Source organism: Notolabrus celidotus, chromosome 9 (assembly GCF_009762535.1).
Source record: "Notolabrus celidotus isolate fNotCel1 chromosome 9, fNotCel1.pri, whole genome shotgun sequence".
NCBI classification, from domain to species: Eukaryota; Metazoa; Chordata; class Actinopteri; order Labriformes; family Labridae; genus Notolabrus; species Notolabrus celidotus.
Window position 1 is genome coordinate 23,739,917 of NC_048280.1, and position 15,220 is coordinate 23,755,136.

At 38.2% G+C, this 15,220-nt stretch overlaps 2 protein-coding genes across 3 annotated transcripts; both read right to left on the reverse strand.

Moving 5' to 3' along the window:
• Positions 1 to 1,253: 1,253 nt before the first annotated feature.
• LOC117818967 (arrestin domain-containing protein 3-like) lies at positions 1,254 to 4,997 on the reverse strand. Its single transcript, XM_034692130.1, has 6 exons — positions 4,739 to 4,997; positions 4,583 to 4,643; positions 4,350 to 4,497; positions 4,151 to 4,247; positions 2,278 to 2,534; positions 1,254 to 1,767 (listed from the first exon to the last, which is right to left on the reverse strand). The coding sequence occupies exons 1-6, from the start codon at positions 4,995 to 4,997 to the stop codon at positions 1,510 to 1,512; spliced, it is 1,080 nt and encodes a 359-aa protein (XP_034548021.1). The 3' UTR covers positions 1,254 to 1,509.
• A 1,727-nt stretch (positions 4,998 to 6,724) lies between these two features.
• Positions 6,725 to 12,980, reverse strand: LOC117818966 (arrestin domain-containing protein 3-like). Of its 2 annotated transcripts, none has more exons than XM_034692129.1 (7): positions 12,560 to 12,980; positions 10,840 to 10,881; positions 10,666 to 10,726; positions 10,338 to 10,488; positions 9,848 to 9,944; positions 9,513 to 9,769; positions 6,725 to 7,988 (listed from the first exon to the last, which is right to left on the reverse strand). In XM_034692129.1, the coding sequence occupies exons 1-7, from the start codon at positions 12,819 to 12,821 to the stop codon at positions 7,725 to 7,727; spliced, it is 1,134 nt and encodes a 377-aa protein (XP_034548020.1). In that variant the 5' UTR covers positions 12,822 to 12,980; the 3' UTR covers positions 6,725 to 7,724. The 2 variants fall into 2 exon arrangements, with proteins under 2 accessions (XP_034548020.1, XP_034548019.1); XM_034692128.1 differs by having other exon boundaries at positions 10,840 to 10,884; positions 12,560 to 12,978.
• Between the last annotated feature and the right edge of the window lie 2,240 nt (positions 12,981 to 15,220).

Below are 15,220 nucleotides of genomic sequence, written 5' to 3' on the forward strand. Positions count from 1 at the left end.
GCAGTTTTACTGTATGCACTGTTAACAGAGTATTTATGTAAACAAAATCAGAAGACTAATAAATACAGAAAGGTATGGACAAGACTTGTTGACTCTCACTTGTTACCTCAACTGAGCATCCAAACTCAGAATTAAGCTAGTTAGCACACAGTAGTTAGCATGTGAAACCTCAGAGATTACGTATCCTTAACCTTTGTCTTTGTAACATCTTAATGTTCAGCAGTGGCCTATAGTTGGTTCATGTAAAGTTATTTTTTGCATAGTTTTCTCTTCTGTTAACAGGAGCTAACTTGCCTTAGTTGGTAGCATTTATGAGCTAATTGGGAGAGCTAGTGGTCACATGTTTGGTTGATCAGCGAGGTGATGACAAGAAGCAAAACATTATTTGTTATCACCTTTGGTTGCCACAATGCTTACTACATCCAAACAATAGGGCACTGTGTCATTGAGCTCATGTCAAGCATTTGGTCTGATGCCATTTCTGTTTGGTCAGTTTTTGAAGCAGACATAAAAAATTAAGGTGAGAAGACATTCTGGTATTTTTAGGGGTCAGAGTAATTTTTCAGGTAGATGTTGTTTTTGTATTTGTGTAGGTTTAGTACTCATTTCAAATTCAAGCATTTATTATAAAGCAGACGTAATAGCTTTGATTTGACCCTAGGTTATGCCAGCTAGCTAAAGCCATGTAGGAGCTAGCATAACATTTTTGTCCAAAGGTCAGGTGGGGCTGGTTGTCTCACACTAACTCTAGTTTGCTACTTGATAAGAAAAAAGTTGGACATAAAGAAATAAAATAAACATACAAATGCAAAGGGCAATGGTGAGCACTAAAGAGATTTCATTGATTTTAAAACTAATTTGGTGCTGCTGGCTTAACCCTGTGATGGGGTTGTTTGTTACAGTATGTCAGACTGACTTTAATGGTTAATAACTTGCTGTTAAATTAATTTCTAAGAATTATAGGGAAACCCCATTCCAATGCACAGCTTCAAGCTCACCTCTAATCTTGGAATGACCACTGTAAGATACATTCATCATGAGTAATTGACTTTAGAGTAAAACAGGCGACAACTGATCCCGGTCTTCCTAAATAAAATAAATAGTGATATTATTAGATAATATGAAAAAGAATATTCAGGAAGATAAGTCACAGTTTCTGGAAAAGTTCTTAAATCAGGCCTATTTCAAATTATTAGTTAATCTCATATATTTCATGTGCAAAGATTTAGAATTAAATCTTAAATGTTGAAAAGTTATTTTTACAAAAGTAAAAAGCACTTTATTAGATACTTTATGTACAATTTTCATGGGTATCCAATACATCTGGTAATCAATATACATTGGCTTTGCCTCCTCTGTAATGTACACTGTCTTAAGACAGTAGGTGTAACATGCATTCAAATGATAACAACACCAAAGTTCAACATTCACGTTTGTCAACAGCTGTTGAGGAGTAAAGCTGTTTATGCCTACATGTTAATTGTGTGCAATGATAAATCTGATTCATGTTTAGAGTGCATTCTTATATTGTCCATCAGTAGTGAAAGGGGGGTACATTGCTGCAGCTCCATATGGAGGTGGGGGATCCATAGATCTTGGTGGTATTTGTTGTGGTGTCATGCCCCAGGGTGCTGGGTTTGGGTAAGCTTCAAATCCAAAACCAGCAGAAGGAGGTGGTTGTTTCACAGTAGAAGCTTCAGAGGCAGGGAGGACAACTATTGGGAGTTTGATCTCTGGGTCTGAAGCACATTTGATATCCAGATGGATCTGTGAAACAGAGTTGATTATCTTTTTAGCGTTGAATTCTAGATTTCTTCTTCTTTGTATCAATATTATCATCGAATAACAAACAAAGTCTGAATTATTACTTAAATCCTGTGAGTGTGACAAACCTTGTTCGTTGCCACAAACAATCAAAGTGAGATGGTTACGAAATTGGTGATTATAATTAAGAAGTTTGTACCAGTGTAGTTCAAGCCACCTAGTCTTATTTTGCCTTATGCCGTTGTTTGGCCACTAGAGGTCTCCAATAGTTTACTCTTGAGGTTATTCATTGCATCCATATTCATTACAGTGTCTTAAACTTAAAGTGCCATTTAGATGGTAGATTCATCAACATTCAGTACAGAAAATGCTATTGCCTTTGAAACATGTCTTTTCATTGTCGGATTGTCTTATACTTTAAAAAATAAAAGTCGAAATAATACATTCTGAACAATGAAAAGAGGAAATGTGGAAATACAGGCCATAAAATTAGCTTTTGACTGTGAACATTACCTTCAGTCTGTACTCCAGCTTGATGATGGAGCAGTTCAGGATGGAGGGAGGTAGTTCCCTAGGGACTGGGATCACCTTGGTCACAGTCTCTTTGCCAGACGAAGCAATGGCCTCGATCTTGTCCTTAAGGATCTCATTTGTGTTAACTCTCCTGCGACCCTGTGCAAAGAAGCTCCTCTTCTCATACAGTGTGAATTTGGGCTTCACTGAACGAGATGAGCGGTTGTTGATTTCAGCCACGACCTTAATAGCCTTTCCTGTGAAATGGAGACATAGAAACCAACAGCAGTGAGATAGAAGAAAGTTGCCTTTGTTAATAAAGATATGAGGTATATGCTCTTCAGTTTGAACCTTCTTCCTCAGTTTGCCTGTCTCTTTCAATGTGATTACAGCCCTGCTTACCCTCCCACTACTAACTACCTGCCCTTAGCATTTTACCATTTTAAGCGTGTAGCTCTTGACTTTTGGTTGCTCTTGTACCAAAGATGATTTACCTGCTCTCTCCCTCTATTTCATTGAGAAACGTTTGAGCATTCCATCTTAAAGAAACTCTCTCCAACCTTTTTAAATCTCACCAAAATTGTTTCAAGGCTTCCAGCCTTATCCGAACAAGATCATGAGGCTAAAGCAGCATCGCTGTCTTCTCTTGACGTCCTGCTGGACACCTTAACACACTGAACAAACAGATCCTTCTCTCAACCCTCCATGAATTGTGGGTCTCAAGCCCTGCACACTCCCTGCACTTTGCACCACATCTACCCTGAAGGCAGGGGCGTGTCCAGATTTTTTTTAACTGGGGTGGCCCAACTGAGGTACTAACATAGACAGGAGCAACTGGAGTATACATTTATAGAATATATCATCTCTGTCTTCACTATGTACTTGAGTAACTATCATTCAAGTATCATACAGTGGTTATAACCCTGTGTATATTCTTTTTACTTTGAAAGGAAACACAACAGGGTGGCAACCATAGACTGTAAATAAAAATGGACAGCGTTGCTCCGCCTCTTCCCGTTGTACGGTTCTGAAGCCGAAAAATCCCTCTCCTGGGCGTCGCCATTGTGCAGCCAGAGCCTGTGAAGCCACTGTAATAAGCTCTACCCTACAGCGTGACGTCACAAGACGCTGTGTGTCCTTTGAAGTTTCACTCCACGGCAGCTGTGAATCAAAGGAAACCCGGAAGTAAAACCCCGTTTTTTAAACTCTAATAACAAACGAAAAAGAAACTTTTCAGGAAAAAGAGGCTTTGAACACAAAACACTCAAATACTAACTACATATCACCACAGCATACGGATGTGAGAAACATTCGTACGACGTGTATTTATTTTTTTAAGTTTGACGGATTTTTTGACCTATACTGCAGCCAGCCACCAGGGGGCAGTCACACTGCTGAGAGCCTCACCACCAGCCACCGGAACCTCTCCCTTGGTGGCAACACATAAATCTTCCTAATGTGGTGTAGAAAAAATAAGATATATGCCCAAAGTCCCAAATAAACACGTACAAAATGAAATTTGCTACATTTAAATACAAATAAAGCTACTGCCTGTTAAAGCTGAGGTTGGTTGTCTCAGAAAACTAGCATGAATTTGAATGTAGCATGTCTTCAGGACTCCGTCTAACCCCTCCCATCCTCCTCTCGGAGCTCCTCCAAAACAAGCCCTGCAGTGCAGAGTCAGGGAGGAGTTAAAGTGTTATCAAACCAGATTGTTCCTCTTCGGAAGAATGTTACGCTGTTGTATGCATTCATAAGTCAAACCTGATATACCTGCTTATGAAAATAAAGAGAGCTGTTTCCACTCAAAGAGAGCGACAGTATGTCAAAATCACTCACGGATAGGGTAACCTCTTTCAAACTTCATTATTACCTTGCATGTATCCCATGTGCTTGGTGTGAACATCCATTGAAACGCTTCCAGAGCCAAAAGCTTTCACAGATTTATCCTTGCAACTGTACTGAGGTTCCTGGAAAACAGACGCCCACCACAATGTAAGGCAGCTTGTCTTTTCTGCTTAGACAACATTGGGTTGTGAAAGTTACATTTTTAAAGATGAATGATTTCTTACCATCAGTCCTGGTGTGTCCATGTCTGCTTTGGACACAAATGTGAAGTGTGATTTGGCCTTTTTTGTCAGCTTCATTGACTGTTTCAGCTCTGCCTTGACTTTGTGAACAATTTTTCCAATGGAGGCTTTGAATGTTGAGGGGATTTTTCTGTCAAATACAATAATAAAACGTGTATTCAACTGAAGAAAAAACAAACTACCTTAAATAGGAATAATAAGTAAAGCATAGGCACCTGTCAGGAATTGTGAAGGCAAAGGGAAAGACATGTCTTCCTTTCCCGATAACATCAGTGCCTGGAAACAAAGTATGTTACGTCTTTGAGCTGTGAATTAGATAGAGTTCATTATCCAAAATATCAGCTAAGAATGATATTGATTTCATACGTTACCATCTTGTCTTGCCTCTCTTAAGATGTGATGTTTGACTTCATAGTATTTCTCACTAGACCTGTACACATGATGATGATACTGTCCATAATGTTCACTCCAGCACACCACAGCTTTTCCCATTCCTATGAAAGTAAGCGCCTGAACTTTAGTTTCCTTAGAGACCTCCACGATGATTCTTCCATTCATGGTATCTCCATTTGTAAAGATGTTCCTGCTGTTGATCGCGTCATATTCAATCGAAAAATTTTTGATGGTCATTTTTTTCCACAATACTCAATAGTAAATCAAAATCCCTGCAACCACCAGGGCAAACTCACACTATGTGAACCCTAAACAGCTGCTCTGGTCTGCTTTTATCAGGTCTCGTGCATGCAGAACTTGTGGAACCTGTTTTTTTTTCCTGTTTACTCATACATACAGTAGGTGAGCCACATGGACACAGTGACAATGAGTGGAAAAGGCATCCAGCCCTGAAAACTAACCACAGTTTAAAAAAAATGTTAACCAGCTTGAATTGCAACTGAATGAAAGCAAAGTAAAGCAAGTTGTGAAATTCTTCTATTAAAAACATCTCAGTGGGTGGAGTGATAGTAGCCTGTGATCAACCTGTTGAACTTGGTTTATGACCATCACATGTTATGCTTACCCAATGTGTCACATGAGGTATTTTCCAATCATGTCAACAAAAGTTTGAGTTGTCAGGTTTTCCACTTGATATATGACATAAGTGGATTTTACAAAGGAAGTTAAAGCTGAAGAAAGAACACAGGAGGGGAGAGGAAATGTTGAAACATTACAAAGTGTTTCACTAGCTTTCTTACAAGCAAAAGCTCCATCCTTATCTTCAAAAAATGTTGCAGGTACATAAGATAATCCTCAGACTTAATTATGGAGAGTATTTTTTTGAGACAATAATGATAATGAACCACTCTGATTGGATCGGACATGAGATACAAAAGGCATACATTTGTAATTTTCCAGCCAAAGTCATTAAATTAAAGGACAGCTAGACGAACCAAGCCTCTGTATACTCTAAACAGATGCTGATAGGTAATATTTAATTTGAGCACAAAGGTAAAAAAGCATAGTTCCAAAGCATGTCAAAATGTTTACCATGCTGACAGGGGCTAAAGTGATCCCTAATCTACTCTGAAGAACAGTGGTGGACAAAGTACACGGCTTCAGTACTTAAGTCAAAGTATAGATCATTACTCCAATACAAGTGAATGTTGTTCCGTCAAATTATTACATGAGCTAAAGTCTTGGAATACTCACTTTTGTAAATACTGAAGTATTCAAAGTACTTTTTAAAATATCTCAGGTCGTATACTCACAAAGCATGAGTGCAGGCAAGAATGCATGTGTACATTCTGCTATGTTATGTTTACCTAGAAAACATTATTTCATATCTTAAAAGTATACCATGACATATAAACTAAGTTACTACAAGCTGAGACAAGTTTAAAATGTTCATCTAGAATCATTATACGAATCATTCTTTATTTCAGAAACCTCAAAAGAGGGTTTAAAATAGGGCTGTGGTGCTCAGGTAGAGAATCATCCTCCTTCTCGGCCATCATTACCACAACTAAATGAACGGACTGATCTGAATAACCTTTGATCTGCATTTGCTCTATGCTCAACTGAGGTACAGCTACACCATTTAGAAAACCACACGCAAGTACACAAACAGTTTACGGTCTTTGGGATCTGATTTCAGAAAAGAAAAGAAAACTCATGAGCTGACTTCAAAGCAAAAGTAGTGAGTAACTAGAGCACTGATAGAAACGGACTGGAGTCAAAAGTAATATATTTGTCTTTCAGATGTAGTGGAGTAAAAGTAATAAGTTCCCCAAAAAATAATACTCAAGTAAAGTACAGATACTTAAGTACAGTACTCAAGTAAATTTACTTTGTTACTGTTACAAAGCAATACGTTATAATAAATAATAACTGAAACAAAGGAAACAATAAACACACAGACATTTTTGCATCAACATATCATTTAATAACAGGTCTGTCAACACGTTTTCTTTTTTTTTTACAGGATTACAGTAAACCAGTTTAACCTGGATTGTTTACAGCAGCCACTATTCTATATTTTCCTTTTATTCAGTCATTTTTTTGTTGTCTGAAACACTAACCTACTCTCAATATAGCATGAAATTAAAGGAGCAAGCACTTGAATATCAGATACTTGAAAAACAAATACAAAAATGTATTTTCAGACTACATACGAGAAATGTAACTGACAATAATGGCTATATTGAGTCACAACTTCATAACTCATTACAATACAAACAATGTTTCAACAGTTACACATAATAGCATTCTATTACAAAGATGATTTGCATCTCAAGTTAATGTATTTCACCTTGTACAAAAAGAAAAAGGAAAGTGATTATTACCCATTCAGAAAGTAGGAAATGTTTTTCTTGTACACATAACAATAGTTCATTTTAGATCAGTTATAAAAAAACTTTTGAAAAGACACTTAGGTATGCAGCTTATCTTCAAATAGTTTAGGATGCAATAAATCCAGTAGCTATGTTTTGCACTACCATACATTTGGGATTTTTGAAAGAGATGTATTTAAAAAAATGGTCATAGTGAACCTGCAAAGGTAATGAGATTCTGACTTTCTGTCACTAGTGTGAAATGAGCTTGAAATGTGTTTGGTTTCCTGATGTCCATAAGGCAATCAAGTAGCAGCTTCTATAAGACATTCAACACCTTGGAAGTGGCCTCACCTTGTCCATGGTGTAACATTTTGTGATTCTTTGGCCATACCTGAAATAACCCTGATGACTTCAGTCTTTAGAGAGATTCCTTGCCATAAAATGCTTAAATTAACTGTTTTGTTCCCCAAGGTTAATTATTGCCAACTGGTTAACTGACCTGAATTCAGAGTGCCACCTGTAAGTGATGAGGACAGGCATTCCTCACACTTTAGCAACACTCGACGATTGTTTAACAGGTTCCTTTTCACTGATATTTATGACCAAAATCTGTCAAAGGTGGGTACATTCCATGTGCTCCATAAGGAGGTGGAAGATCCAGGGATTGCGGTGCTACTGGTGGTTGTGGCGGTACATAGCCCCATTGTGGTGGGTTTGTGTTTCCATATGGTTCAAATCCAAAGGCTGAAGCAGAAGGTGTTGCTGCCACAGCAGGAACCTGAGAGGCTGGCATGATGACAATGGGGAATTTGATCTCTGGATCTGAAGCATATTTAACATCGAGATAGACCTGCAAAAAAAATATTATAACTATACAACCAGAAATGTAATACAGTCATAAACATTGTTTAAGCTTAGCCAACTCCTTTGGCAAACTGAGAGAGAGAGGGAGGGAGGGAGGGAGGGAGTGAGAGAGAGAGAGAACTGGGAAGTTTCCCATTACTATTAAACATTCAGAAACGGGCAATCAAATTTTGGACCCATCTAAATTTAAGCCCAAAAGACTCACTTCAATATAAAGCACTAAAAACCCAAGAGCTGAACCCTGAAAACTGTCCCCTTAGTCAGCTGGTGAGGAAGCTAATCAGCCAGACTCCAATCAGCACTGATCCAAAACACAACCAAATTAAACTCATCACAAAGCACTCCAAAGATCTGTATTTAGAACACTGGAGAAACCAAACAAAGACCCAGAGTAGGATGAATTGTTATTTGACCCTAAACCGTGATTATAAATTATCTGAATATCTGTACAGTGTCAGAGATACAAAACAAAGACGTATGCTGACCAAATACAGGCTGAGTGACCTGCAACTGGCTATAGAGACAGGGAGACACAGACAGACATGGCTGCCCAGAGAGGAGCATCTATGTGCTCACTGCTCTACAGGGGGCATAGAGACAGATATGCACTTCCTCCTCCACTGCAGCAAGTTCTCTTTTCTAAGAGATGCCCACTACAGGGAAATTACTAAAATGGTACCAAACTTCCCAACATTAACCCCAGAAGAGAAACTGTCAGTTCTCCTGGGGGAAGGGTCAGCAGCTCCTCTGGCTGCTAAATATGTGTCTGCCTGTCACAGCCTGAGGGACGCACCATCCCATGGTGTTTGATTTTGGGTGGAGGTTTTGTGAGCACGCCGCATCGGGTGAGGACATTGAGATATGCTGTATAGGTGACACCATCGTTCATTAATGCATATAAAATATGGAATATATGGTTGATATGTATGTGATGAATATAATATGTAATGAATATGGTGTGTGATTAATGTATATATGGTGAGTGTAGTGTGTTGTGAATACATATAATGTACTGTATGAATTTATGTGCTTTGGCAATAACATCTCGTTGTTCATGCCAATAAAGCAAATTTGAATTGAATTGAATTGAGAGAGAGGGGGGGGGGCTGGGCTAAAGCTTCAATGCCTGTAAGAGGTCAGAAAGCAGGGAAACATATTTAGATATGTAGGTATACTCACAAATAATATTCCACCACTTTTTATTTCAGTTGTGCTATTACAGAAGTCTGACATGTTTAGTTTTTTTTAAAACATGTTTCTTCCTTCTTCTTTCCTGTTCTTTATGTAAAGTGTCATAAGACCTTTGTCTTATGACACTTTACACTTATGACTAAGAAATGCACTGACCTTTATCACAATCTATCTGATGCCATTTATTTGGTGAATAATTTAAAACTAAGTCCAAGTCTAATTTAAATAGTTAGATTATCTGCCTTCTAAGCAGTAAAGAGTTGGAAAACTGTTATACACATATGAAGTTTTTAACACTTCTCAGGAAAAAAGCGCTTACCCTGAGTCTATGTTCCGCTGTGATGATACTGCAGTTGTGGATGGAGGGCTCAGCATCATGGGGGATTGGAATGACTTTTGAAACATTCACATTGGTAGAAGGAGGGATGGGCTCTCCCACTTCCTTTAAGAGGTCTTTTGTGCAGACTCTTCTTTTGCCATCTGCAAAGAAGCTGTGCTTCCTGTACACACAGTACTTGGGCTTGATCTCACGAGACGAGTTATTCTCAATGCAGGCCATAACTTTTAACCCCTCTCCTGCAAAATGAACAGTAAAAGATAAACCACTCTTGGTATAAGACTTTTAAATGTCAATATTACTTCTACAGCTCTCACCTTGGGAGTAGCCTGTTTTCTCAAGTTTAACATCCATGGCTACAGATCCTGATGTGAAAAGCTTCATTTTCTTGTCCTTGGAGTCATGCTGCGGTGCCTGAAAGAAGAGCAGAGAAATTAATTAATTAATAAAAAACAGAGTAAAATGTAAAAAAATACAATTATACTCCAAGATTTCAAATATCCACCTTCAGTGTCTGGTGAACCTAGTGAACCTAATGAGCCAATCCAAGGAGTGTACTCAGACATATGATCAATATTTATATTTTTTACTGACTGAGCGAGTTGTAGTTTTTGAAAACAGAAAAAAGGTAAAGAAAACATTTACCTGGAGGCATTGGGGGTTGTGCACACTGCTCAATGCACATATTTGTAGGTGCTAAACAGCTGTTCAGGGGCCAGACTTCAGCCACTGAACAGCTGCAAACAAGCCAAATGCATATGTTTCCCTGTAAGAGAAACAGGAATGACAACAAAGCTCAGCACATACCATTATGTCAAGGTCGTTGTACGTGATGACATTCGTCACATAGTTGATCCGAATTTTATCTTTCTGGGCAATTCTCATGGATCTGCTCAGCTTGGCTTTCAGTGTGTAGTAAATTTTCCCAACTGAGCCAGTAAAGGAGGAGGGCATGCTCCTGCAGAGGGACAGATGGATATGAGAAGAGACGAGGATCCCGAGCAGTATAAACACAAAAAATAAAAGCCTGGAAAACTCAATATTAACATATTAAGATATTTATTTACAAGTACCATGTTTTCATAGCTTAAGGATCTAAGTACAGCAAACGCTGCTAGGAAAAACTATTACTTACGGGTAAGGGATCTGAAAGGAGAATGGGTAAACATGGCATCCTGGAGCAACAACACTGCTGTCTAAAAAGCAGGAAAAAAATGCAAAACTGTTAACAAAATTGCCAACTACATCTAATTATTTGCTCTTGTAATGTTTCTAAAGGGTTCACCCCATGAAAAGTCGCAATACTTACACGTTTCGCCGCTCTGATTTATAAGGAGAGTTTCGTTGTCATCTTCTGGAGAGAATTTCAGAACAATGATTTGAAAGCAAATTCTTGATTTTTTAAACATTTGGTCTTAAAAATGACAGAAAATTGTGAAAAGACATGCATCACAATTCAAAAGCCCAAAGAAAAACAGTCCAAAATGAGTTGATGGGGCAGTCATTTAAATTATGACTAATGACTAATAAGAATGCGTGCTTAGCCAATCTTTCAATAACATCAATGACTCCAAATAGGTCTATTTGTATTCATATCTTTAAACCAGGTGATAATTTAGTGGTAGAAGTAGTAGTATTGTGTTATTCGGTCATCATACACAACACAATTTTCATAGTACCAGTACTTTCAACAAAGCACCAGTAATGTATCAAGTGATGACTGATGCTGAAAAGGCATAGGCAGAAGCATAATGCTTGTTTAAGCCTAGCCTTTATTTTGTGTTTTATTAAGCTACCAGTTTCCAAACTGTAAAGGAACAAAATAAAACAAAACAAAACAAAACAGGTGAATCCAAGGTTTAGCCTACTGTAATCAGTGGTGGACAAAGTACACAGCTTCATTACTTAAGACGAAGTAAAGATACTCCTGGTCAAATATTACTCCAATACAAGTGAAAGTTGTTCTGTCAGATTATTACTTGAGTTAAAGTACTGAAGTACTCGCTTTTAAAAATACTTAGTATTCAAAGTACTTCTTAAAAATCTCAAAACGTTGTATTTTCAAAATACACAAGTGCATTCAAGAATACATAGGAATACATTCAGTTACATCATGTGTATCCAGAAACCATTACTTAAAATCTCAAAAACGATACCATGATATAAAAACAGAAACTAAGTTACTCCAAGCACAGACAACTTAGTTTGAAATGTTCATCTGGAATGAAACTAACGTTACGTAGCTCAGTACAGTCTCAGGTTGGACAGGGAATTTGTGTATGTTTTGGCAGAGACAGGGAGAACATTTCAAATGATACGTATCATTCTTCATTTCAAAAACCTCTAACACGGGCTGAAGATATGACCATGGGTGCTCAGGTGGAGAATTATAGCCATCATTACCACCTCTAAATGAACTGCCTGATCTTTGTGAAATGTGCTCTGTGTTTGCTCCACGTTCAACCATGGAGATGCACGATATACAGGTATGACTAAACCACTGAGACAAATGGAACTACACAAACACATTTTACTGTCTTAGGGATCAGATTTCAGAAAAGGGAAGGAAATTCATGAGCTGACTTCAAAGTAAATATAGTGAGTAACTAGAGCATTGGTAGAAATGTAGTGAAGTACAATAATTGTCTTCTGAATGTAGTGGAGTAAAAGTAATAAGTTCCCCCCAAAAGTAATACTCAAGTAAAGAACAGATACTCAAAAAAAGTACTTAGGTACAGTACTCAAGTAAATTTACTCTGTTACTGTCCACCACTGACTGTAATATAGACTACATTTAAGTAATAGTGTTTAATTGATCACTTCAAACACAAATGATCTGTAGGCTATCTCTGCGTCTGCATCTGATCCAGGGTGAAAAGTATGTAGTCTATGCTTTCATGCCATAACACGTATCGCTTGGCCGTGTGTGGACCATGGTGTGGACCATGGTGTGGACACGGTGTCCACAAATGAACTCAAACCAGCAGAATCAAAGAACGACGAAGACATGCAGTTATATTTCAACGTACCTTCCGCATTTTTGTCACGAATAAAGTAATGTTTAATACTGAAGTACTTGTCCTTGGAGTGGTACACAACAGTAACTTGACCGTGCCTCTCTGTCCACATCACCTCGGCTTTCCCTTTAAATTGGACCATCAGAGAGTCTATCTCGCAGTCTTTGGCCACCTCCAGCGAAACCTGGCCGGTGACCCAGTCGCCGCTCGTAAATGTATTTTGCTCATTAATAGGATTATATGTGATTTTGAGGCTCTTTACGGTGGACGGCATGTTGCAGAGCTGAACACAGGAAAAGTGGAAAACTAGCAGAAGACTGCAATGGAGTCCACTACAAACTTTGTCGATGGGTGTGTCCCTGTGTCCCAGTCGCGAGGAGGAACAGGCTAAACTTCCGCTTCACATACCGCGTCTCAAATTTCCATCCTCCCTCATAACAGTGGTGTAGCCTACTCAGGGGGGAGGGGGAATTACCCCACAACCTCTTCCCTGCAGTGGTGGACAGTAACAAAATAAATTTACTTGAGTACAGTACTTTAGTACATTTTTTGAGTATCTGTATTTTACTTGAGTATTATTTTTTGGGGAGACTTCTTACTTTTACTCCACTACATTGCTATCAGTGCTCTAGTTAGCCTACTCACTACTTTATCTTTGAAGTCAGCTCATGAATTTCCTTCTCTTTTCTGAAATCTGATCCTAAGACAGTAAAATGTCTCCATGGTTGAACGTGGAGCAAACACAGAGCAGATTTCACTCAGATCAGGCAGTTCATTTAGAGGTGGTAATGATGGCTATAATTCTCCACCTGAGCTCCCATGGCCATATCTTCAGCCCGTGTTTGAGGTTTTTGAAATGAAGAATGATACGTATCATTTGAAATGTTCACACTGTTACCCACTCAGCCCAAACATACAAAAATTCCCTGTCCAACCTGAGACTGTACTGAGCTACGTAACGTTAGTTTCATTCCAGATGTAACATTTCAAACTAAGTTGTCTGTGCTTGGAGTAACTTAGTTTCTGTTTTTATTCCATGGTATAGTTTTTTGAGATTTCAAGTAATGGTTTCTGGATACACATGATGTATCCGAATGTACTCCTATGTACTCTTGACTGCACTCATGCTTTGAGAATTGACAATTTTTTGAGATTTTTCAAGAAGTACTTTGAATACTTAAGTATTTTTAAAATCAGGTTCTTCAGTGCTTTAACTCAAGTAATAATCTGAAAGAGCAACTTTTACTGGAATTGGAGTAATATTTGACCAGGAGTATCTCTACTTTGACTTAAGTAATGAAGCTGTTTACTTTGTCCACCACTGCTTCTCTGTGTGATTGCTGAAAGTCTGCTGAGGGCTCCCTGGCCCACCTTTTTTGGACATGTCCAAGGCTGTATACCTTTTGGTGTGAGATATTCAACTGGTTTCTGGAATGTATGGCTGTGTGTTCAAACCGGACCCTGAGATAGCATTATTTGGGTATTCTCTATCTTTATATAATCAAAGTCTCTCTGTGCAGAGCACTATCATGTATGGTATGGTAATTGCTAAGAAAGTGATATTAAATCTCTGGAAGTCTGACACTGTGCCCCAGTTCAAGACCTGGCTATCTGACCTCACCTGTGTACTGCACATGGAGAAAATCCAGTATGGCATGATGGGCAATCTTACCAAATTTTTCAACATCAGGCAGCCTTTTTCTGATTATCTTGCCATTGGACAGAGTTCCCGGCCAGTGCCGGATTTTACTGCTCAGCGCTTACCTCTCTTTAAACATTTGCATAATGTCCTGCAATGTAAGCCCTGTTTTGTTTGTTTGTTTGCTTTTCTGTCTGACTTTATTCTTTATACTCTGTAAAACTTTCTGAAAATCTTAATAAAAACATGTTTAAAAAAAAAAAAGACATTCAGACAGATAACAATATATAAATCTCAGAAGGTCTGTGTGGGTGTAATTTACTAACTTCTGATTAACACAGAAAACAACATACTATCATGTCTGAATTTTTTCCATCACATAGTGCCCTCTGGATGCCCCTGAAATGTATAACATGTAAAAAAAACAACAAAAAAAAACAAGTGCCCTCTGGGTGCATTTCTTATGAACTTAATGTGGAAAAGTATCCTTTGGATGAATTGGTAAAAAATGCCCTCTGGGTTCCTCTTCATTGGATTAAATGTACAAAATTGCTCTTTGAATATGCTCCTCCAGTGAATTACATTAAAAGTGCCCTCTGGTTGCCCAATTATTTTGTGTTAAGTCAATTATGTAATATAATTATAATATATATATATATGAGTAGTATTGTGTTTTCCTTTCTCATAATTCAATTTCCACCACAATTGCTCACAAAAATATTTACCCCGATGCAGGAATTAAGTTTTAGATGCTCAAATGTTTCTGGGGGTTGACCCTCACACACCCCCTCTTGTTACAGCTGAATCAATTCATTTAAATTAACCCTAGACTGTGAGTACCAAGAGTTTGAAAGGTGGGAAAGAGGTGCCCTTTGTTTGTTTTTTTGCCCCTGCCCCTCAACAACCTGAATACACCACTGCCTCATAACATGCATTATTTATTGTTTACATGGCACTTCTCTGTTTCTCTTAACAGTTGCAAGTCATGTTATAACATTTTTGGAAAACACTGCTAATGACATCCATCATAATCT

Coding starts and splice junctions, on each gene's coding strand:
- LOC117818967 (XM_034692130.1), bottom strand. CDS start 4,997: ATGACCATCAAAAATTTTTCGATTGAATATGACGCGATCAACAGCAGG. Junction 4,498..4,582: donor GCCTTCACAATTCCTGACAG/GTGCCTATGCTT, acceptor TGTATTTGACAG/AAAAATCCCCTCAACATTCA. Junction 1,768..2,277: donor AGCTGGAGTACAGACTGAAG/GTAATGTTCACA, acceptor TCTGTTTCACAG/ATCCATCTGGATATCAAATG.
- LOC117818966 (XM_034692128.1), bottom strand. CDS start 12,821: ATGCCGTCCACCGTAAAGAGCCTCAAAATCACATATAATCCTATTAAT. Junction 10,885..12,559: donor TCGTGACAAAAATGCGGAAG/GTACGTTGAAAT, acceptor AATTCTCTCCAG/AAGATGACAACGAAACTCTC. Junction 10,727..10,839: donor AAATCAGAGCGGCGAAACGT/GTAAGTATTGCG, acceptor CCTGCTTTTTAG/ACAGCAGTGTTGTTGCTCCA.